This window comes from Dunckerocampus dactyliophorus, chromosome 5 (assembly GCF_027744805.1).
Source record: "Dunckerocampus dactyliophorus isolate RoL2022-P2 chromosome 5, RoL_Ddac_1.1, whole genome shotgun sequence".
In the NCBI taxonomy this organism is placed as follows: Eukaryota; Metazoa; Chordata; class Actinopteri; order Syngnathiformes; family Syngnathidae; genus Dunckerocampus; species Dunckerocampus dactyliophorus.
Window position 1 is genome coordinate 5,798,079 of NC_072823.1, and position 23,964 is coordinate 5,822,042.

General features: G+C 40.1%; 1 protein-coding gene across 4 annotated transcripts in view; it reads right to left on the reverse strand.

Moving 5' to 3' along the window:
- The window catches only part of hipk2 (homeodomain interacting protein kinase 2), a 113,166-nt gene that overhangs the window by 32,039 nt on the left and 57,163 nt on the right, over positions 1-23,964 (reverse strand). For all 4 annotated transcript variants that reach the window (XM_054777431.1, XM_054777430.1, XM_054777429.1 and 1 more), the window contains exons 3-5: positions 11,265-11,388; positions 9,468-9,587; positions 6,152-6,238 (exon numbers count right to left, since the gene is read on the reverse strand). In XM_054777431.1, the coding sequence (XP_054633406.1) occupies positions 6,152-6,238; positions 9,468-9,587; positions 11,265-11,388 (331 nt within the window). The remainder of the gene's footprint in view (positions 1-6,151; positions 6,239-9,467; positions 9,588-11,264; positions 11,389-23,964) is intronic.

Sequence of the window (23,964 nt, forward strand, 5' to 3'; positions counted from 1 at the left end):
TGTGAGGAAAAAAAAAATCCCCCCCTCAGCTTGTTCCCATGCTGGAAATACTTGCAAAAATCTGCCTCCTCATCATTTCAGGTGTCCGTCTACGTGTCACCAAGCTAAGCGTTAACCTTGCTTTGCAGCGACATTATAAACATTTGCACTGTTATTTGTAGAACCACCATTACACAGATTTTTATCGCTTCCTGTGTTGTGAAAACAACTAACTTTGGGTCAGAACGGGAATTTCTACAGAGGAGACCGTTCTATGGAAAAAGCTGAAATGCACATGTAAACCTAAATATGCTCAGAAGCTGCCTTGACGCTTCATCTGTATTTAAACCTGTGGCTAAATGCTGGACCGAGCAGCACATTCCTGCTACATGAAGAACATGCGTTGACTAAACAAGCAGGGAACTTTTTTTTTTTTTTTCACCTGGGGCCACAGAGCAGCTGACGCTGTTCCTTCCCTGAGAGGAAAACGGCTAATTTCTCCAAGTAATTGAATCCGCGAGTTACATAGCATTGTGCAAACTCATTATTTTAGTCAGTGCCATCTAACGATATCATGATAATCAGATTTTTTTGGGTTCCCTTTGATACTGGAGCATTTGCAGATCTGGTTAAACATTTCTTCATTTTAGCTATAAAGATCCACCACAAGCACAACAAATTGCAACCATGATTTGATGAGCTGTAATCAATTTTAATGGCAAAACCATACATTTCTATGCAGCTTATCCTTTTCAGGATCACATGGAAGCTGGAGTCTATCCCAGCTGACTTAGGCTGAAAGGCAAGGTACGTCTTAGACCAGGTGTGTCAAAAGGGAGGCGCAGGGATCATTTGCGGCCCGAGGCTGTTTTTTTATTAGCTTGGCTAAAGGAAAAACCACGCCAAAACAACCATGGTCATATATCCACAGCCGTATCTCCTTCCCTTTTCCTGGCTCATCCAATCATCAGTGGAGAAGTAGAAAGAAATTTCAGACACACGGGTATTTTCAAAAATGCCCATGTCCGAGTGATGTTTACAAAAAAAATGCCTGTCCACGTATGAACACATTAACCAGCTATCGTCCGCATTTTGTCATAGCCTGAAAACGCAACCACAGCCGACCACTGCGTGCACGGGGAACCGGGATAAAAGGTTCGTAGGCCGCTTACTTATCTATTTGTCAGCGCTCATGTGACATTTTCTCAAAATCTAACCATACTAACATCAAACGCGAGCATCTGCGTGTGTGCACTGATGATGCACATGAGTGTGGATAAATAATCTATGGCCGCTTTAACTTCATGTTTTTGGACTGTGACTAAATTTGATAGTAACACAGTTGCCGTTTTCACCCATAACAAAATACTAAAGAAACAAAGAGATGAAGCCATACTGATGAAAACATCACCTCATTGGTGGAGAATCATTTGAGAGCTTTATTACAACCCCTTTGTGCCCTGCTAACTAGCAAACTAAACAAACTAGAATAGATTGAACTCGCTGTGCTTCATTCCCTGTGTTTAAACAAGCACCAAGGTCGTGATATAGCAGGTCTTTGTTTAAGCCAACATGATTGTCAGCCGCTGTGAGGACACTAGGAGCAGACAGGCAGCCTTGTTTACCGTGACATGCCGAGGAACAGGTCTGCTTTCTTAAAGCCACAGCGCTTATCTGCAGGCCTGCTCTAGGGGCTATCAGATGTGCTGCCAGTCAACGCCACAAATCTGATGCAATTCTTTTTTTTTTTTCCTCCATGCAGGTTATTCAGAGTCTGTAACCGCACCTCTCCGCTTGCCATCTCCACCAGCTGTGATAAAGGAATAATCTGTGGAATGGGGTGGGGAATAATCACAGTGCCCTTAGCCGGTGGAAGATGACTTTGAGAAAGGGACACGGTTTGGGTGAACATGCGGAGTTCGTCGACTGCACTAAAAGTGTCAAAATACCAACAGCTGTTAGGTCGTATCAACCATAAATTTGCCCGGAAGTCATGAAATTTCAACATTCTGATGTGAGATGTCATCATATACTGTGTATATTTGGGATATGTTGAACTGTAACCATGCAATGCACTTCAATATAAGCTCGTACCTTTACAATGACCATTAGAGCTGCAACAATTCATCAAATCCAAACAATCAACAACTATTTTGGTATTCGATGAATCGTTTTTCCTCCCAGGACCAATGTTAAGCTTTCACTTTTCTTTGGCTTCTTGTGTTTGTTTTGCAGTGCAAGGCAAGGCAAGGCAAGTTTATTTTTAGAGCACAATTCATACACAAGATAATGCAAAGTGCAAATCACTTCATAAAATCATTCCATAAAAACATCAAATCATTCTAAAATCATGACATAAAGTTCCATCAATCATTCCATAAAAGAAACAAACAAACAAACAAACAAAAAAGATAAAAAATGAAGAGTGCAGATAAAACAGTGTCAGTTGTTATATGCACAGTTGAATAGAAGTGTTTTCAGCTTGGATTTGAACGTTGTCAATGTTGACGACTGTCGCACATCTTCTGGAAGATTGTCCCAGATTTTGGCAGCAGAAAAAAAAACAAAAAAACCCCAGTAATTTCACAAGAATAAAATCAAAATATTGTAAGAAAAAAGTTGTACTCCAACAAAAAAATGTTCTATTTTTATTTTAAAAAATAACGTCGTAATATTATGAGAAAAAATACAATAATTTCAGTAGCATGAAGTTGACATATTAAAAAATTGTTTTTTTCTTGAAGTCATAATATCATGAGAAAAAAACAAAACAAAATTAAATATACATTTTTGGACAATTAGGTGGGGGAAAAAGTTATAAAATTATGGGAATAAAGTCAAAATATTATGGAATAAAGTCATAATAATATGAGAATAAAGTCATAATAATATGAGAATAAAGTCATAATATTGCAAGAAGAAAATTTAGAAGAAGAAGAAAGTTTGAAATAGTTGGAAAATGTAAAAAAAAAAAAAAACAGCAGAAATGGAAGAAAACAGCTGTAGTTTTACGAGATGTGACGAGAAAACAAACAAAACAAAATACAGTTGTAATTTTTGGAAAATGTCATATCCTGGGAAGAGCATTTATGAAGATTATTTATGAAGAAAGCTGAAATATTTGGAAATTAAAAAAAATACAACAGCAAAAATGTGGAAAAAGGGCAAAACGGAAGTTCATACTAGAGGCTTTTCACCTGTATGACAAAGCAGAGATGCATTTTTTTTCTTCTAACTTCTTAGCATATTGCTTTGCAGCATATCAAAGTGGCCCTTGCATCCTTTCATTTTTCAATAAGTGTGACGTTTGCATACCCCTGGTGTACCTCGCGGTGTTGCAGTTAAGTTTACAAGTATTATGCTGTATGTAAGCTGACTGAATTGGCAGTCTAATTCACTTCATCCTGTCATGACTTCACTCATTACATAGACGGGTTTTGAAGGCATGGCGCCCCAAGCTAATTGACCTTCCTCCCATCTCTATCAGACTTCCAGTTCAGTTCTGTTCGATGGTCTCAAATGAGATATACAGTACTTGTGACTAAAGCCTTACCGCACTTCCCACAAAAGAAAGGCGGTTTATTATCTTCCTGGCATCCACAGACCTCTTGTCTTTCAGGGCCTTTAGCTATATCATCCATTATACATGCAGACACAGATGTCCACACTACTGATTTGTTAATACGGGTGGATCGTGAGATGGGGCAAAGAGGGCAGTTTTCTCCTACATTATGCTTGTTCAGCTTTATCTCCAATTTGTTTTCATGGTAAGCCTAGTCGGGTTGCAACAGTGAGAGGACGACAGGCTATGCGCAGGAGACAGAGATGACCCAAGGGATATCAACACCCATGCAGGTTGCTTTCATTAAACTATGTGCAACATGCACGTGTGTTTGCTTGGCAACTGTACATTCAACAAGCCCGGGCGGCGATAAAATCTCGTACGAGCCGACAGCATGTTATTCCAGACATGCCTCGGAGCAGCCGTGGGCCGTACAGGACAGCCATAATTGTCCCCATCATTTATGTACCTGCATGTACCCACATGGACAGTATCCAGAGGCTGCAGCTGCTTGTACATCAAGATGAGCGTATTTCAAAGCAAATCATTCACCAGCGTCCACAAGCAGCGTAGTGATCAGGCAGGACTCTCACAAAAGCAAAGGGGCCTGGGAAAAATATTGTAATTTTCCATCGCCTTTGTCATAACTGCTAGCAGAGGCAGTATTTGGCCGAGTGAGAGCAAACAAACACTCACTATCATCACACTGTCAGGCGTGTCCTATTAAAATGTCATGGCTGCATGTGAACTTTCCCACCATGGACGGGTGAGTTCACTGGAAGTCGACACTATATAAAGCCATGTTAAAACAGTAGTAACGATCCTTGCGTACATTTATTGCAAGTTCATCAATACAAAGAGTTTCCCGTTTGGTGGCATTATACAATAAAGCAGGGGTCATTCCAACGCAACAGAAAAATCACACCAAAGACACACAACTTCTTTGTAAACCAGGGTCGGACCAAATAAATATATATTCATTTTGGACATACTGCGGTGTCTTTTATTTATTTTGCTTATGTGCACGCGATGTTCTGGCATGAAGTGACAAACTCCGTTAAGAAGCTTGCTTACTGTGGTTGCTGAAAAAAACTTCCTGTGCCAATGAGTGTAATAGGAAGTCAAGACAGCAAAATGCAGCTGAAATGATAACAGCAGATACTTAATAAATGGTTATGTGGCTGTGTTTTAAGTCTGCATATTAATTTAATACCAAATTGAAGGGGAAAGTTTAGCAATCACGATAAAGCTGTATCTGAAGTACAAAAATACATACAACCAACGGTAAAGCCTCATTTTCGGGGGAAACCCCACTCACAGCGACAGGTTTTCACCGCTGCGCCGTTCCGGGATCGGAACACCAATATAAATTAAATCTTCAAGATGAAACACTCTTAATGCGCACGATAATCATGCAATCAGGCACACTCATAAGTATCGTAAGTGTCAGGCACTTTCGGGTGGGCAAAATTTTTGACTCTCGGGCCGCATTGAGTTAGCTAAATTGTCCGCAGGGCCAGACTATATATTTGATACACGCGCACGAGTTCAAGCTTAGAATTCTAACAGTCCACCTGGAATTATTTGTCATATTTTATCTGTAAAAATGTCCCTTTTTTTTCAGGAGCTGCATGTGAAAAGCTACTACCAATATCAAAATGTTGTCTCAGCTTGACTGACTCTGACTACTTGCAAGTCATGTTGCCAGCTTGTATGTTATAAGTTTAAATTAAATACTTTGGAAGCAACTGGCGGGCCGGTTTCAAACGCTTGTCGACGAGGGCCGAGAGAGTCAAGACCGGAAATCGAATGGCACACAGTGTTAGTCTCGATGGAAAGGCTTTGTGTATCTGACGAGGAGGACACTGCTCCAAGAGACTGCATCACAACAATAACAACGACGCTAGAGCTCGGTTAATATGCGGGTCACGGCGTTGTTCGCGGTTTTTGTATGTTTTTTTAAGAGGGCTTCATAGGCAAAATAGGTGAATCCCTATTATGTGCATAGTTTGTGAAAAACTGCCAACAAGAACGCACATAGGGACTGTGGATGACGGGCAAAATTCCCAAAAGAGTGCAGTTTTCCTTTAATAACTCGGCTCCACAAACTCAGCTTCTGATCATAATTGGTACGTACGAAGATGATGACACCCATGAAGTTTATACACTGGTGCATGACAACAGCCTTAGATTACTATGAGGTCTGGAGTGCACTGCTCACTCTTGTTTTTTCACTAGTCCATTAGAGGTCTGGCAGCTTCTGTGGGTTCAAAAAGCTTGCAGCCCACTGATATTAAACATTTTACCAATACCCTATATCTTTAAACGGGATGGCTCAAAATAATCCATCAAGCAGGTGGGCACAGTATGCAATTTCTGGCATTTTCATTATCAAAAGTTTAAAAAGGTATGGAAATATCCATGCCGTGGCACTTTGTGGCACTTTTCCATTTGGGCGAGCTGAGCTGAGCTGCTTGGAGGAAATATTACGAAACAGCTTCATTACTTCAGCGTCCAAGTGGCGGATGTAAATGCGGGGAAAGTAAAATCACTTTTATTTATCTGCCACGTCTGTCAAGAGTTGTGCTCTGCGATACTGAAACAACATACCTGGGCCATATCATCCAAGCAGTTGAAGATGTACTTGCGTGCCTCCTTGGACTTGATCCCTGTTTCTCCTTCATGGTCCTCAGGAGTCTGCGGGAGACATAAAGCAGATGTTCCTCTCAAACCATCAACGCACTTCCCCTCTAGACCTGCACTATTTATATGTGACTCATTACGGCTTCTTGTTGCTGAAGTACAGCAGAACCCAGCTTGCACTCTGAGCAACCCTGGGGTCTCATACAAACACTCATCAAAAATCCTTCGATTGGGAGAGAATGCATGAAAATGCATAAGCATGTGTATGTATATATATATATATATATATATATATATATATATATATATATATATATATATATATATATATATATATATATATATATATATACACACATATACATATATATATATGTACTGTATATATATGTATATACATATATATATACATATATATATATACTGTATATATATATACATATACGTACATATATATATATATATATACACATATACATATATACATATACATATATATATACATATATATATATATATATATATATATATATATATATATATACACACACACACATATATACATATATATATATACACACATATATACATATATATATATATATATATATATATATATACACACACACATATATACATATATATATATACACACACATATATATATATATATGTATATACAGTATATATATGTGAACTATGTGTGTGCGCGTGTGTGTGGGTGTGCATGCGTTAAAATGTCCCTACAATGCGTAACCTTCTGAACGCTACACGCCTCCACACTCTACTGTCATGTGTGTTTTTTCCGTCCACATGATCATAGCCGAGCTCATACCAACTGCCACCTTGTGGCCATTTTTATCGCTTAAAATTGCTCTGAAGTGAAATCCATTAGTGAGCGGGGAGTTGCGTCATAACCTCTTTTTGCCTCTCGAGCAAAAAAACGTATAAATGCGGGATCGGGCGTCCGGGTTTATAAAACTGTATAACTACGTCTTTGGTATTGAATTGAGTTAATAAATCATGCAGCTTGGCGGTCGAATACAGCTTATTAGTAAAAAAGTATGCATATTTAAGCAAATTTTATATATTTTCTGCCTAAATTAACCATTTTCAAGCATGGTTTGACTTAAATAAAAGTATAACAAAAGGAATTAAAATAAATAAATGAATAAATAAACATAAAAGGCTTAAATATGTGTAAAACTCTAATAAAAAAATAACAAAAACATTTAAATGACTTAAAAGTGTAATAAAATGAAATAAGTTAAAATAAAATGAAATAAAATGAAATAAATTAAATAAGTGTTTTAAAAAAATACACTTTTTAAAGTCAATTTTATTTGTATTTTTTACACTTTTATTTAAGTCAATTTTATCTGCAGTATTTTTTTTGTATTATTTTTCTTACATGTATTTAAGTGAATTTTCTTTTTAGTGTTTTACATGTTCAGTGAATTTAGTTTTTATTTACTTTTATTAAAGTATAACCAAGTATCAGTAAACAAAAATAAAATTCACTTAAAGTGGAAAAAAATAAATAATAAAAATCAAACTGGCTTAAATACAGGTAAAAATGCCAACCCATACTAAACAATCAAGTTTTATTTAGTTGCATGGTGATAGACATGTGATATACAGCAATTATCATTATTTCCCTCATACAATGGGGAAACTAAGCAAATGCTCCAAAAAAGGCTTTATCAACATCGCAGGGACAATTCTAGTGGTCCTCAATCAGCAGTACATCAGTACATCAACCAATCACTCTTTTGAGGACAGCGAGGTAAAGATTTTGGCCAAAGAAAACAGATGGTTTGAAAGAGGAGTAAAGGAAGCTATTTTTGTCAAACAACAGAAGCCATCATTGAATCGGAATGGTGGTTTGAGGTTTAATTTGGACCCTGTGTTCAGCAGGTTACTGAGACCAAAACCCACAGCTCTTAGTCTTGCAAATGAGGTGGAGCCAGGGCCGAGCCAGAACAATAGATGCTAACGAGCCAGTATCAGAGTCGTTCATACCCAACTCAGGGAGCGACATTCCCTTTTATCGGAGGTGCTAATGGCAGGAGAGGGTTAGACCATTACTCCGCCCAGGCTTAGTGTAAGGAACCAATAGGAGGAGGGTGTTGGTACACCAATTCCGCCCACTCTTACTGTATTTAAGGCCTAGGCTACCAGCACTTATTAGTTCGCTGACGAAGCACTTCGGATGAGGAGCGAAACGTCTGACACCTTCTTCACAGAAGTACAGATGACGTCTTAAGAAGCCTTTCCCTCGATGGACAACTCCTGTACGACTGAGAGCCTACACAGACGGATTTCCCACATTGTAAAGTTCAGCATGAGTCATCTCCTGCTATGTAACATGCTGTAAATATTGACAGACAAAAGCAGCGAATAAATCCTAAAACAAATAATCCGAGACAGATCATTATTTTTATTTCCAACTGTCAATAACATTGCAGACTCGCTGTAAACGGAAGTGCGTTGAGTGTCCCATGTACAGTATACTGCCTGGGCAGAAATCACTATCTGGATTCAACTAAATGAACGGCTCGGAACCTTCCATGATTTACATGTATTGCTAATGATCAGACGTGATGTAATCCTCCTATTGTTGTGGTAAATACCTTATTCGGTTTCAGAAGGGTCAAAAACTAGTGTTTGGCATTACCAAAACCCAGAAAGAACAGCGGTGCATCATTATGTTCCAAGCATTTCCACATGCACAGGGCAAAGAGAGAACTAAAAATTGGGTGGCTAATTGGCAAAAAAAGCATAAAGATTAAACTGTGGAGCAATGGAAAAAGGTCATGTGGTGTGATGAGTCCAGATTGAACCAGTTCCATAGTGCGAGGAGTATCAAGACAAGAGAGGCGGGTAAAGTGATGCATCCATCATGCCTTGTGCGTTCCATAGAAGCCTGTGAGGGCACGGTCATGGTCTGGACTTGCTGGGGTGTACGTTCAGTAATTTGATGTAAAGGAGCATTTTCGGGAGAATGACACACATTCCAGACCCATGTTCAAACCCAATTAAAATCTTCTGAGAAAACTTTACACACTATTCTAACTCTATGATCAATACAAGATCTTGGCCAAAATGAAAGAAAAATAAATCATGTGACTTTGTATAAGCTTATGGAAAAGCTAAAAGAAATATTCTATTGCTTACTTTTGCAGGGCGCTACAGACAAGTCATGATAGTAAAAATGAACATCAGAGTCGATTTTTGTGAAAACTGGAAATGTGCGTGTTTGTGTACATCACTCTGGGTGTACCTTCAGTCTCCAAAGAGGGTAGGTGGACTCGGGGTCTCTGTTGAAGAACCTGGTAGTCTTTGTCCCTGCACTCAACAGATACTCTGCAGGCAGACCCTGAGTCTGTGAGATGTACCGGATCTGCAAGACAGACAATGAGGTTTCAAGACGGAGGTTCGTTTTGTATATTGAGGAGAAAAAAAAGTGAGAAAACATGCCAAGAACCCCATCTAAAGCACCTAACACTGATTTGCAAATGAGACAAAAATCAGACTGATCTCTGTCACAGTTTTGTCACAGAGTCTGAGTGAGGGTACTCAGCGATGTCTCGCTCTGGAGCACAGGGGCTCACTAATTGGACAAGTGGCACTGTGGCATATGTTGCTATAAACTGGGGGGCTGTGCAAAACTCATAATGGGCTGTTGTGGGGATTGAAGAACAACCCCACCCTCAAAAATCCCATTCACAAGCACTGTGAAGTGCTTTCCTCTGGTTCGAATTCCAAGAAGCAGGGTTCCTTATTTGTAAATGGAAGATTTTATATTGTATTTGGAGCATAGAAAACATGTTTACGACCTTCAAATATATAGTTTTTAATATTATTAGAGCCCTCTAGACATGCAATAACACCCCTACAGTTACCTTTACAATCAATGCGTGATTAACCAATATAGTAATACTATACCAATATAGTAATGTGTTCTGGTGTTGGACAGGAAGTGACGTCGGGCATTCAGAGTTGAGCTTTAGCTTGGCGTGGCTAGCAGTAGCCCGTGTTCGGGATTAATGTGCATGTTGTGAGATAATTCAAACCTGCAATAAAAGCCTGTTGTTCCGGTGATCAAGTCTGGTGCTTGAGCGCCTCACCGAACATCACAGTAACATCACTGACACCTAGTGACCAGTGTAGAGTACTACATATCATCGTCTTTGAATCCGTCTTCTGAAGGCCTCATATTTGCATTTTAGTTCATTTTTGAGCTTGAAAATGCTTCATTTAGGCAAAAAATGCTTAATATTTTCTAAAATATGCATATTTTTTTTGTACTAATAATAGGCCCTGTTCAACAAACAGCATGATTTAGTCCGTTGTGGTGAAGAGGGAGCTGAGCCGAAAGGCAAAGCTCTCAATTTACCGGCCAATCTACGTTCCTACCCTCACCAATGGTCAAGAGCTTTGGATAGTGACTGAAAGGACAAGATCACGGGTGCCGTAGGGTGGCGGGGCTCTCCTTTAGAAATAAGGTGAGAAGCACTGAAACTCAGGAGTAGAACCGTTGCTCCTCCTCATTGAGAGGAGCCAGGTGAGGTGGCTCAGGCTCCTGGTCAGAATGCCTCCCGGATGCCTCCTTGGCGAGATGTTCAGGGCACGTCCGAGGGCTCAGGGAAGACCCAGGACACGTTGGAGAGACTATCTCTCTCAACTGGCCTGGGAACGCCTCAGGATCCGTTGGGAGGAGCTGGACCCGAGAAGAGGGAGGTCTGGGCTTCGCTGCTTAGGCTACTGCCCCCCACGACCAAATCTCGAATAAGCGGAAGAAGATGGATGAACATATTTTTGAAAAAACGTGACAGAGTGAAGCTGCAAAATTTGAAGCGGCAAGGGATGATTCTCGTTGATGTGTTTGTTAACTGCCAAAGTGCATCACAGCAGAACTGCGCTGAGTTTATTCAGCGCAGTACCGAGACCACCTCTTCAAGAAGTTTGGTGAACACTTGTTCAAATGAACTGCACCACGGCAGAAAACGAACCAGAGGTTCAGGCGCCCTTTGCAGTGCATGCAAGCAAGGCATCATCCAAGCATGCAGTCCTATACCTGATCGTACTCCGAGGCTCCAGGATAGAGAGGCCATCCCAGGAAGAGCTCAGCTATCACACAGCCCAGGGACCACATGTCTATTGCCTCGCAGAAGGGCAGACCCAGGATGATTTCTGGAGCCCTGCGTGAAGAAGAAACATTCATTAAAAAAAAAAAAAAAAAAAAGACAGGCTCAGGTTCTGGGGGTCAACCCTCACTCTTCTGGCGTTATAATAATAGAACTGACAAATACATTCAAAAGACACACACAAGTATGACATGAGCACCAGCCATGCAAAGAGCTTATTTTCACACTCGGAGCGATACCAAGTGCACCAAGTGGAATCCTGAGATGTCCATTAATATCCCCAAAGACACCAACTAAGGGAATCATCTTCGGACATAACACATCTATACCAGGACAAAAAGGGTCATAAAAATGTGATATCATCTCCGATGAGTCATCAACAGATTAATCACAGAACCCTACTGGATGAGCATTAAGAACATGCATTAAAATGTATGTTTAGGAAGTATTATATGAAATAAATACAACTGAAATATTTTATCAAGCATGCAGTGAGTCACTGAGGCTTTTAGTCGTCGACAACACACTAATTTCCCCCCCTTTATACACAGGGATCAGTGGAAGAGATACATATCTATGACTAGATAAAAGAAAAGAAATAGTGCACAGCAGTTCTGACCAATTTCCAAATTCGAATGAACATGTTAATATCGTGTGAACTTAGAACGACTACTCCCATCAGACATCAGAAACCAAGTCCTCACACTCACATCTCAGAGCACAACTCTTATTTACTCTTTGTTTCTTCCTCATTATCATCATTATTTTGTTACTTATGGTACTGTCCTTGGGTGCTGGGAAACGTGCTGCAAAATAAAATGTATTATGTATTATTCGCATTCCTAACATTTAAACTGCCAGTGGTATATTTTTGGTTGAAGCATCTCTTTCCCAGTGGTAAGACTTGCATAATGAAAACAAGGTGTGGAAAAAAAAGCACTGTTGCTGTCCCATTTACTAGTCTTGACTACATCACGGAAATTACCTTTAACGTTATAGCAGACAGTGTTCTCCCACAGGACTGAAATCTATCTGTGGCGACAACAGCCCATGACCCATGTGCATGGATGCTGTGGGAGAGACTAGAAGTGACCAAAAAACATGAAAAGCAAAACAGCTTGTGTTTTTTTATGTCACAGCGCAAGACGGAGCTGCCAGTGAGTGCTTTTAGATGACCGGACCAGCTGCTCGTTGAGAAGAGCGATACGTTTCCAGGGAGAACAGAAAAAGTCTCCCGTCGTTTTGGTTTAGCAAAAACACGGGAGGCAACACGAAGTTGGCAACACTGATCCCTCCTGTTACATCTTCTTATTCTCTTAAGAAGCACAGTTATGATGACATCTACTGTGCAGTGTTGTAACGACAAGCTACATACACAGACAGTCCCTTGATATGTTGCTTATATATTCCTTTATATATGTGTTTATGAATGAGGGCGAACAGTGAGCACCAAATGTATTTGTGGCGGTTCAAATGTATGCCACAAATAAATGAATGTATGGGAAACACTGGCAAATCATTACATAAATTGTAAAAATATTACTTTACAAGAAAACAAAAAAAACCAACAAAATTAGCAGTAATTTTACAATAATAAAGTCAAACATATTAATAGATAAAAGTTGTAATCTAAAGAGAAAAATACCAAAAAAATGACGGCATTTCAATAGCATAAGGTTGAAATGTTAAAGAAAAAAGAACAAAAACAGTTGTAACATTATGATGAACAAACGAAACAAAATAATGTTGTAAATTTTGGAACATTAGAACAGGGAAAAAGTTATGATATTACGGAAATGATGTCAAAATATTTTATGAGAATAAAAAAAAAATCTTAGCAGCCTAGAGCTTAAATATTAGAAAGAAAATAAAGTCGTTACATTATGAGAACAAAACAAAAACAAAAAACAAACAAAACAAAATAAAGTTGTACTTTTTGGAAATTTAAGTTGGAGAAAAAATTATAACACGGGAATAAAGTCAACATATTATGGGAACAAATTCATAATATTATGACAAGAAATTGCTAAGGATTATTTAAGAAGAAAGTTTAAATAGCCTCATATTCTTTACAAAATATCATTTTTCACTAAGTCTGGACACCCCTGGTTTAAACTGAACTTTAAAGGGCAATATCTGGTCAAAACGTTTAGGAACCCCTGCTCCATTACTGCAACTCAATTTTGGACGCACAAAACAGGAGGTTAAACTTTGCCCTTCTTTTTGCAAACAATGAATCAAGTCTTCTCCTAAAATTAAAACCAAAAAATGTAAGCTCAGATATGACAGTTGAGCTACTACCAACAAATTGAGCATTAAAAAACGATGAGTGCTAGAGCTGTAGTAAATTTTCAAGGCCATGCGAACTTTGGCCATATGTGTGCTGGTGAAATGTATTATGTTGATGTGATGCTTGGATCCATTTCAGCTGGAACCTTCATAGGTTACGCTCTAATGCTCTCATGCTTAGGCTGTTCACAGAGCTACGTCGTCTGTGCCTGCCCCTGCCGGAAGTTCCTCTGTTTCGGCAGACCACAAAGGCAGAGAGAGACAAACATCAGAGCAGGAGGAAAGAAAAAAGTAGCAAGACCGTGAGTGACAATGTTGCTCATGCAGGGTATCAAACCACAAATGCAAATCTCCCAATGCTGCCATCACACGCAGTGCATCAACAGGTGCTGATGGTGTTGCAGATACATCCACAAAACCCCCTTTATTAGCACGACCGGTGCATAATTCATGCAAAGGACGTCGTTTTTTGGCTTTTCAACCCCCGTGAACATAAAAATGGGCATGAAAACAGCCTTGTGTACATCTGGGCCAGGGTGTCCAAATTGCGGCCCGGGGGCCATTCGCATGCCGCAGGTGATTTTTTTTATTGGCCCTCGGCACATAAAAAAAAAATAAATTAAATAAGAAAACTAACAAAAACATCAACAAAAGTGAAAAAAAAAAGGAACAGTATTTTTACAAAATATTAAAGTCCTAATATTTGGGAAAAAAAGTCGTTAATATTATGAGGAAAAAAATATTTTTGAAGCATAAAGTTCAAATATGAAACAAATATTAAAGTCGTAATATTACAAACATATCATAAATAAATCCTAAATAAAGTTGCAATTTTTAGAAAATTGTAAAAAAAAAAAGTCTAAATATTATGTTAATAAAGTCACAATGTTACGAAAAAAATTTATAAAATAAAGCCATAATTTTAAGAGAAAAAAGTTGTTTCAAGAGCATAAATTCATAATACTATGACATCCAAATATTTTTGAAGCATAAAGCTCAAATATGAAACACATTTTTAAGATGTAATATTGGAAACAAAAAAATTAACAAAGTTGCAATTTTTCGAACATTGTAAAAAAAATGGTAATATTATGAAAAAAAAGACAAAATAATGGGAATAAAGTCACAATGTCATAAAAAAAATTACAACACGAACGTTTATAAATATTGGAGTAAAGTCATAATTTTAAGAGAAAAACCTTGTTTCACGAGCAAGTCATAACACTAAGAAAAAAATAATTTTTGAAACATAAAGTTGAAATGTTATCCAAACTTTAAAGCCGTAATATTGGGGAAAAAATGAAAAGTTTTTGAAACATTGTAAAAAAAATAAAAAATTATGAAAGTCAAACTATAATGGGAATAAAGTCACAATGTCATGAAAAAAATAGAAAAGAAATATTTGTGAACATTTAAAAACAACAGCAGCAAAAATGGAGAACAAGCAGAAGAAAAAAGTCATAGTAATAATACACTTTCTCAGGCTACATGCAGGCTGTTTCTATTTTTTAAATACATATATACGTTGTTAGCATATCCACATGGATTGTTTTACAAACTGTAAAATATCAAAGCGGAGCCCGTATCCTTTGATTTGACTGTATGCGGCCCTCGCTGGGAAAAGTTTGGACACTTCTGGTCTAAGCCAACAAACAGTCTGTCAGCGGCTCAAAGTGAAATGCAGCCTTGTCACCTGGCAAGCACCAATAATGAGGTGCGTGGATACACGAGTTGAGGAAAAGGCATTGAGCTGACACTGATCATTCATCACCATGTAATCTGCACCACTCTAAATTCATCTCCAGATGGCATCACAGGGTACCTCCCGAGGGGGTGTAGAAAGATGCCACATAGAGCACGGACGTGTAAACTTCTGGTCAGAGTCTTTCTCAGGATTTAAACGGGCCTCAACTAATGCTTTGCATTTGGGTTGAAGACATGGGCCAGCTTTGGACCTGACAAAAGAAAGAGTGTATGGAAAGAGAGAGCAAGTGAATGCCCGCTCAAATCCTCCCAGCTGGGCTGGTCATTGATAAGACTGAGTCCTCTTGGGAGTCAGCGATGGCACCGCTCGTGAATGGAGGCTTTCTTCCGCCAACCTTAGCCCCTTCACCCACCCCCACAGCCAGTCCAGCAAACCCCGACTCGACCCCCACCGCCCCCATTTCTGCCTCACCACCTCCCTCCATAGCACCCCTCTGCCAGCTAAACCCCCTTTTGAAACCCCTTCAAACTAGGGCACAGAGGGCCAGACTATCCCTTCATACCCATTTCTCCGCCCTCTGCTCTGCCGAACCGTGCCTGTGCCTGGCTGGCCTGACATCACACACACATGCACACACACACACACACACACACACACACACACACACACACACACATTAACACACACATGCGGACATACAGCTGACTTCACAGGCTGTGTGCATGTCAGGATGTATCCATCAGGCTGACCTTCCCTTAGCTTGGCTCCAGACGGGAGACTGATGGATCCCTGGAAGCCTGCAGCATTTACACACATATAACTCACAATGACACATACACACACACGCACACAAAAAAACACACACAAAAACACACACACACATGCGCAGGGCAGACAATCTATGGTAATGGATTAGATTTCTTTCATTTCAGCTTCAAAGACTTCATCATTGGCCCTAATGTAACGATGTTTTATTCAATAGCCAGGCAGACAGTTATAAGTGAGCGGCGTGTATACTGGAGGTAAATAAGGTCTTGCTGTTGGGACATAGTGCTGGTCGGAGAGAGAGAGAGACAGCTGGCCCCTGCTAACAGGAAAAAGCACTTCATGAGAAAAGAGGCTGCCATTAACTGTCCTCCCGAGTATCTTGCGTTCGTCTTTCCCTCCACTTTGACTCTTCCCCTCGCTCCATCCAGTGCTTTGCCCCTGCCTAATGGAACATGCGTCTGTGCTATGAATGGCTTCCTGGTTCTCCCTGGGTATTCATCTACATATTCATGCCCTCGAAGGTTCCTTCACAGTCCCATTGTCGTCGCACCGTGAAGAAACACTTTTCCTAGCTATTCTACATGGCGGTGGCTGCCTGTGAAATCAATGCTTGGAGGCCCATCCCCTGCCGTGCACCTGTGGCTCAGAGAAACCAACCTCATTCCCAGACACGCATATGCTCTAAATCTTCCCGACTGCTCCACCTGCTCTGCTCTCATCACGTCAGGAATTGCTGCAGGAATCATGTAAATGCACATTTGAGCAGGCAGGCATTTCCATTCTGAAAGCGTCTGCTCCAGGTGGTTGAGGGGAGGTAAGAGGAGGGGGGGAGGGTTTAATCTGGACAACTTTTTCACAGAAACCTTGAAAAATGTTGTCTCACTCCCCCGGCAGGGGTGACATTCTTGATGCTCAAGGTCCTAAAAACAGGCCTCCCTCTCCCTATTTCTCTCCTCGCTCTCAGAAAAACGGAACAGGGAAAGCGCTGTTTTACCTGTAAAAGTACAAGCTGTCCCTGTGGAGTACGCATTGCATTACAACAAGGACAGTTAAAGCGTAACAAAGAAAGGAGAGAAGAGTCAGACATTTCATATTTGATATCGGGCTGTCGTGAAAAGCTTAGGCTAATTGCAGCAGGGCGTGGAAACGTATAATTGCAGACATGTGTCAGCTGCTCAGAAGAAAGTGCTAAACTCTCAACTACATCATTATAGACTAATGTCAAATATATATTACAGATGCATACATGCTTTCATAGGTGGAGACAGCACAACCTGAGGTACAGTCCGGCTGTGAGCTGCTATGGACAGCAGTCAAATACTGCAATGTTGCCTCTCTTTTAGGGTTTTTAACATAATGAGGTATTGATTCTGCAAGAGACACCACCTTCACTGCAAACACATTGCCAAGAGGTCTCAGTATCAATGCGGCCAATATTAGCACACATATGTTAAAGCTGATTTTCAACGTCAAGATTTGCTGTGAGGTGATACGGACAAAAAGTATAGGGACTTCTGGAAATAACACCAACAAAGCATTTATCCTCGGTTTTCATCATTAATCTGCTCCAAAAGGTCCCACAAAAACTGAATCAATTTTTCCCATAAGAAATAATACTGTATATTGTATAGTAATCCCTCGATTATGGAGGTTCATTGGTTCCAGACCCGACTGCGACAAGTGAACTTCCACAAACTACATTTCAATATTAATAAATGGAATATTTTCATAGTAAGAGCATGGGAAACTTGTTTTTGACCTTTTGAATATGGTTTTTAGCATTATTACTGTAGAGCCCTGTAGACATGAAATTACACTCCTATATTCACCTTTACGCTTGTATTACCCTATAGAGTAGACATAATAATAGAAAATAAGCCATCTTAGACATAAATAAGATAAGATACATGACAGCATACTTCCTGGTGGCTACTGTCTCATCATTGTAACGTTACTGACACCTAGAGACCAGTGTAGAATACTCTACTGCCGCTGTTTGTGGTTAAGGACAAACTCACGATGCACTTCAATCGCTTTATTAACAAGCAGAAAACACATGCAGTGAACATTCACACAGGAGCTGCTGTCGGCCACTCGTTACACTGCTAAAATTTTGGTAATGTAGGTAATGTAGCTCATACAAAGACAGACAAAACCCATACATTGCAGTGTGATACATTGTCGGACTTGCTCTCACGCTGGGTTGAGTCAAAAATGCAGTGACAATCAGTGCGGCAGACGAGTTGGCGACCAGATGACAGTGCTTTTTCCCCTACATGTGACTCACAACCGCTGCCACCCCCATGGAATGGAGATGTCAAAAGAGTTTAACAGAAAGCCTGCGTTTAGCATTTTGTGTCCATCTGCGATCTTTAGCCATCCAGTCTTTGTATTTGGGCTTTTTAAGCCAGTCGTCCGACAATTTACATTTACCCATTATGAGTTCTGTCCAAGATGAGGACAGAATGTGTGTGGAAATCACTTGTCTGTTGAAGCAGCAGTAAAACTGGACGACATCTGGGCGGGCCTTTAAAATGGGTTGGAGGAGGATAAGAGCAGACGGCTGGCCATTCAACTTGTCAATCTTCCCAAATGTTTTCCAGGATGCATCGCTTACTGTGTGCTCTCACACAAACATCTTAGCTGCCGTGGCAAGCGCCTTAGTTTTGTTGTTGTTTTTCTTTAAACAGAACAGTGGTAAAAGTGTTGGCAAATTGCATATTTTTCCATACTTGACTTACTTTTTTCATATTTTTCCAGACCTGGACATTTATAAAATCAAATTCCATGCTTTCAATACATGCACAGGAACCCTGTTTTCATTACAGTGCTATTATAACAGCCTTTGTACTTTGACGTACTATGACTTTTTTCTTGAATTCAATAGTTTTTAGTATTTAACAAAGTGCTGGCACTTGCAACTGTTGCTTAAACAGAAATACGCAGTGTGCTTGAACGCCTCATCATTAAACGGCGCAGAGCTTGAAAGGGTGAAGGAAGTCAATAGAGTCATTCTGTGTGCGTTCTATGAACAAATAAACCACCCCCACATTACACACATGATAAAGACGATTAAAGGATTGATTCCCTGGCCAGAATCTATCTATAGTCTCAACTTTAAAAGAACCACTATCCATTACTCACAGAGACTGAGACACCAATGCATGGATGCTTTATTTGGGCAGCGTTTAGCCCTAGGATAACCGAGACAGTGTACACAAACGGGAACATATTTGTGGCAATAATTTTCGTCGGAAACCGAATCCTACAAAAACCAGGGTGCAGGAAAACTGAGGTTCCACTGTATTATGATCATATTGAGCAGTCACCTACTGTATACTCCCATGTTCTCTCCCTTCTCTTGTCAAGGGATTTGTGATTGGTTAATGATAGGAATGTGCAACAGAGTGTCTTTAAGCCAAGACTGACTTATGAGCAGATGTAAGGGACACAGACAGAGTGCCTCCAGCCTTCTGCAACACTATTATGCTAGTGGAGTGACTGTCAGACAGTATTAGGCCGGTCTGAACTGGCCAGACATTGACCAACCCTAAGGCTTTGTCATGCTCGTCTCCATGTCAAAAATGATAATAATGCAACTTTAAGATAAGACAAAACTGCTGGCGTCACACAATATTGAAGATGGCCAAACATTTCCTAGATAGAGAAAACGAAATGCTGCCTTCAAAATGATGCCATGCCACCCTTATGGTCACGAGTCTCCACTGTCAACAAGCCCAGTGAAATATGCAGGCCACACAAAGAGCGAACTAAAGCCAAACTAAAGGCGGGAATGCAAACAGATGATAACGCACCCTAACAAGCAGTCAGTCAACCAGCTTAACCAGCTGGTGTGCCTGTCAGGATGGCTGAGATGTATCACCAAGCAGCGAAGACAGCAGGACGAACTGGAGAGATGGCACAGGCGGTCAAGTCAGGCAGATGGAATATGTCTGCTCGTTGAGGGAAGATGCTAAACCGAGGCCTTGATCACTTCAGCGAATTAAAGTGTGTGGCACATTTACACAGCTAGACTTAAACCTTTCACTGGGCTCCATCTACAGCAACAAAAACTAGCCTATCCAACATTTTTGACATCTGCAAAATAAGGACTACATTATTTGGACAGCTAGCCACTGTAATTACACCAAACAGGCCTTTATGGTTTGCCTACATAGTGCACCTTAATCCATAATTCCGTATCAAAGCCCTTCAGACAAAAAGGCAGCCAAACCAATCTAAATCTAATCTGCTTGCTTATCTTGCTCGCTATCTGTCCATCTCCTTGGCTTGAGATTTTTTTCTCTGCAGCCAGCTTAAAAGCATTAGTGTGATTTCTGTCTGGTTTCTTCCAGCGGAACTGGAATGGACCAGACCAAAAAAAAAAAAAAAAAACATGTTCCAGCATCAAGATATCCTATTCTGGTGATTTAGAGTGGCCAAGAAAGAGATCAAGTGATTTGGGCAGAGGAAGAAAGCTCCCAAGTTGCTATGGTTTGATTGTGGACCCACACAAAGGCTACTGGTTATATGGTAAAAGAAGCAGTGGAGAAGTTGAAATTCCATTTGCAAATGCAGCGCCTGAGCCTATAGTGCCTCAGGGACGCCAGTCTATTGTCGCAGTGACATACGGTATGTCTCTCTGCCGTTCAATATGCGCAACCACAGAAGACACACTGTTGCAATCATTAACATTGCTGTGGATAATAGTTGCTAGTAAACACAGTAAATGCAATACATTTCCATTTACATTCATCCATATTTCATTTGAATACAGTACCTTCGTCCTCGCTACACCATCTCCACGTACGGTAATCAAACTGTTCTTTGTATGTGACAAAAACTCTGGTGGCTCAAGGCAGCGCTGCTCAATAAGACAGAGCTATAGCAGGCCACAGTGAGCTGTAACTAAAGCTTACTTAGGCCTGATAGTGCTGCTGTTCATCTCTCCTCCGTGCATCCTGGATGTGATGTTAGCTCAACGTGTACGCGTGGCCATGCATGATATTACACAAGGTAACACTTTACGGTGAATGACATTGCAATCGTAACATTGTACATGTAAAATGTGGCAAGATACAGTACAAGAGTTGTATCGCCAACCCGTCAATCGCAATCGACCAGTTGATCTTAGGGACTTACCCAGTCGATCGCTGTTGTAAATTCCCTAGTTATATGATTACATTTAATGCAGGTATTGTTGAAGGGCAGCTAAGCGTCCTTCTTCGGACCAACGGCACATTCGAGCCATTCAGGCAGCTGCTGTTGAAATGCGCGTATACGTTGACGTCTGTCTGTGTAGGTGATAAAAGACACCAGACAATACTTCAGACATTTTATCAACATCAAATCAGTCAGCTGGATGAAAATCTGAAATGTGTATTAATATCAAACTTTTCACAGAGTCTGGCTCTCTGTCTGCAACAATCGCACAAATATTTGAAAAATAAATGTTTTATCACATCAGTGCCCCCCCCCCCCGGACAGAGACTAACAGACACGCATTTTGACCACTGAACAGGCCCGTACGCCTCGCTGCTCGCCAGACACGCACCCACCCCTGATCTCAGTCCACAAAGCGGAGGTGCCAGCGCACGTCAATACAGCAAAAGGCACAATCAGAAAAAGCTAAAATGTTGCCACCAATAACCGATAATAAAATATGTATCACTTTTTTTTTGTTTAAATGAGGGGGATCTTGCATAGGTTCACAACAGAGATCAGGGTTCTTGGCCTCAAAAAGATTGGTGAGCACTGCAATAGAGCATGTCAAGGTTGAGCATCTAATAAGTTTAATTACACTGTACAAAGCAATCTGTTTATTATTGTAGATGTGCAGTGGTGTGGACCTACTGCGTCTATTAGATACATCTAATGCGCTTCTGCCTCGGAAAATATGTATCTGTAAGTAATGTGCAACTATAGTCATATGATACCTGCGTAGAGTGAGAAATGTCATATTTTAGACAGCAGTGTTGTCTCATTATCTACTGTATGTCCAGCTTGGAGATTGTTGGTGTTGTGTCAGCCACTGACTAACTAAATACACACATGTGATTTTCAGTCCATTTTGAATTCATTTGTGAATACAGAAAAAACTTCTTGGTGTTAAAATACAGCTGTTTGATATGTTTCTACACACCGGGATGCATCCAGGTGTCATGTCAGGTATTAAAAATGTCTTCTTAATTAAACAGGTTTGTTTTTATGTCCATATACATTCAAATTTGGAGCGGCGCAATGGCACTCCTTAATAAGAGGCTTGCTCTGATGATCATAAATACCGACAAATGCGACTTATAATCAATAGCAATTTGTTTTTTTTCTTCTTCATGATGCATTTTTTGACTGACGCGACTTATAGTCTGGAAAATGGGGTCATTAGCTGACATTTTTGCATTGTAAAGGATTTTTTTTGCAACACAGCTCTTGCATTTGATTGTGATTTTGTGTGGACCGAGTGCATGCACAGCAGTGTGGTATGCAAGTAATTAACACAAACACACATGTCCTTCAGCGTGTCCTTTGGGAGAGGTGCAACCTCTGCGGATCAGGAGGCTTTTCTTGTGTCCCCACGCCTGCTGTGCCTTCACACACACCCTCCACGCTGTCTGTCACGTTGCATTCTTCCCTGACAAGAATTAGAAATGTCATCACGTAGAGAAACAACAGCAGGATTATTAAGGCTTTATGGAAGAATTTGGACAAACGGGCCCATTCCTCACAGCCTGCCTGCTTGCTTTTGGCAAGGAAAGACAGATACTGTCGTGAAGTGTGTGTTAAAAGATACGAAAGAAGGACATAACATTCAGCAACTCTGTGCTACAAAATGTGTAACAAAGTCCCAGCCAGTGTTAAATAGTCTCCGTTTCTGTTGCAAGGTGAGCTGACTGAATTGAGCATGCAATAATAATAGGATGTCTTCAAAACAATCAGTCACAGTGACAGGCAATTCATTTGGCCAAGCAACAGCACTTTGTGGTCATTTCAAAGCATACAATCACAGTTAATCACTTCTCAACGACGACACCCTCGTATGGATTTTCCTTTCATATTGAGAGCGATTATTTTCTATAGGGGCCCAGCATGACAAACAATGAAAGCATGATCAGTATTTTGCATGGCGTCGTCATTATGTAAAACAATCATTGCACAACAACAATCAATGGAATGCTGTTTCTTTTCCAGAGAGCCCTACTTGAAGATTAAATTATTATGGACAACGTGGCGTTTTTATTTGTGGGCCTCACTCCAACAGACGACTCCGATTCAGTGACAGTAATCTGAACAGAATTCAAATTGGATTATCAGTTGTGTGTTGGGTGTGTATTTCATTGCAATGCCCAGTAATAAGGGTGGTGAAGGGAAAGATATGTATTAATTCATGCTGGCTTTGCCTTTGTTCTGTGTTAAATAGAGTGGAGAAATCAATGCGGGGTGCGAACAAAAACAAATGTTGCTTGATATCTAATTATGATGATATTTCTAAGAATAGCTTTTGTTTGTCCTGGTCTAAGACAGTAAACAAATTTATTATTGGTTGTATTAATCTGGATTATTAGTGATATTATTATACTGACCATGTGCAATTTAAGAAATAAGAAATGGTACAATATTATATTATTTACCAGTAATTTAAGAGAGAAGTAAATTCAAATGTTTTGTTGGATGCATAGTTGTAACAATAACAAATACATGTAAAGTAATACAATATGTGTTATATACAATACATATACAACAAATAACACATTGGTTGAGTTTGGCATCTTCATCAAGCACCCGTTTGTCAGTGAAACTGGAGTCTTCATCAACCCGTGAGTCAGTGAAACTGGAGTCTTCTTCAAGCATCCATGAATCAGTGTAACTGC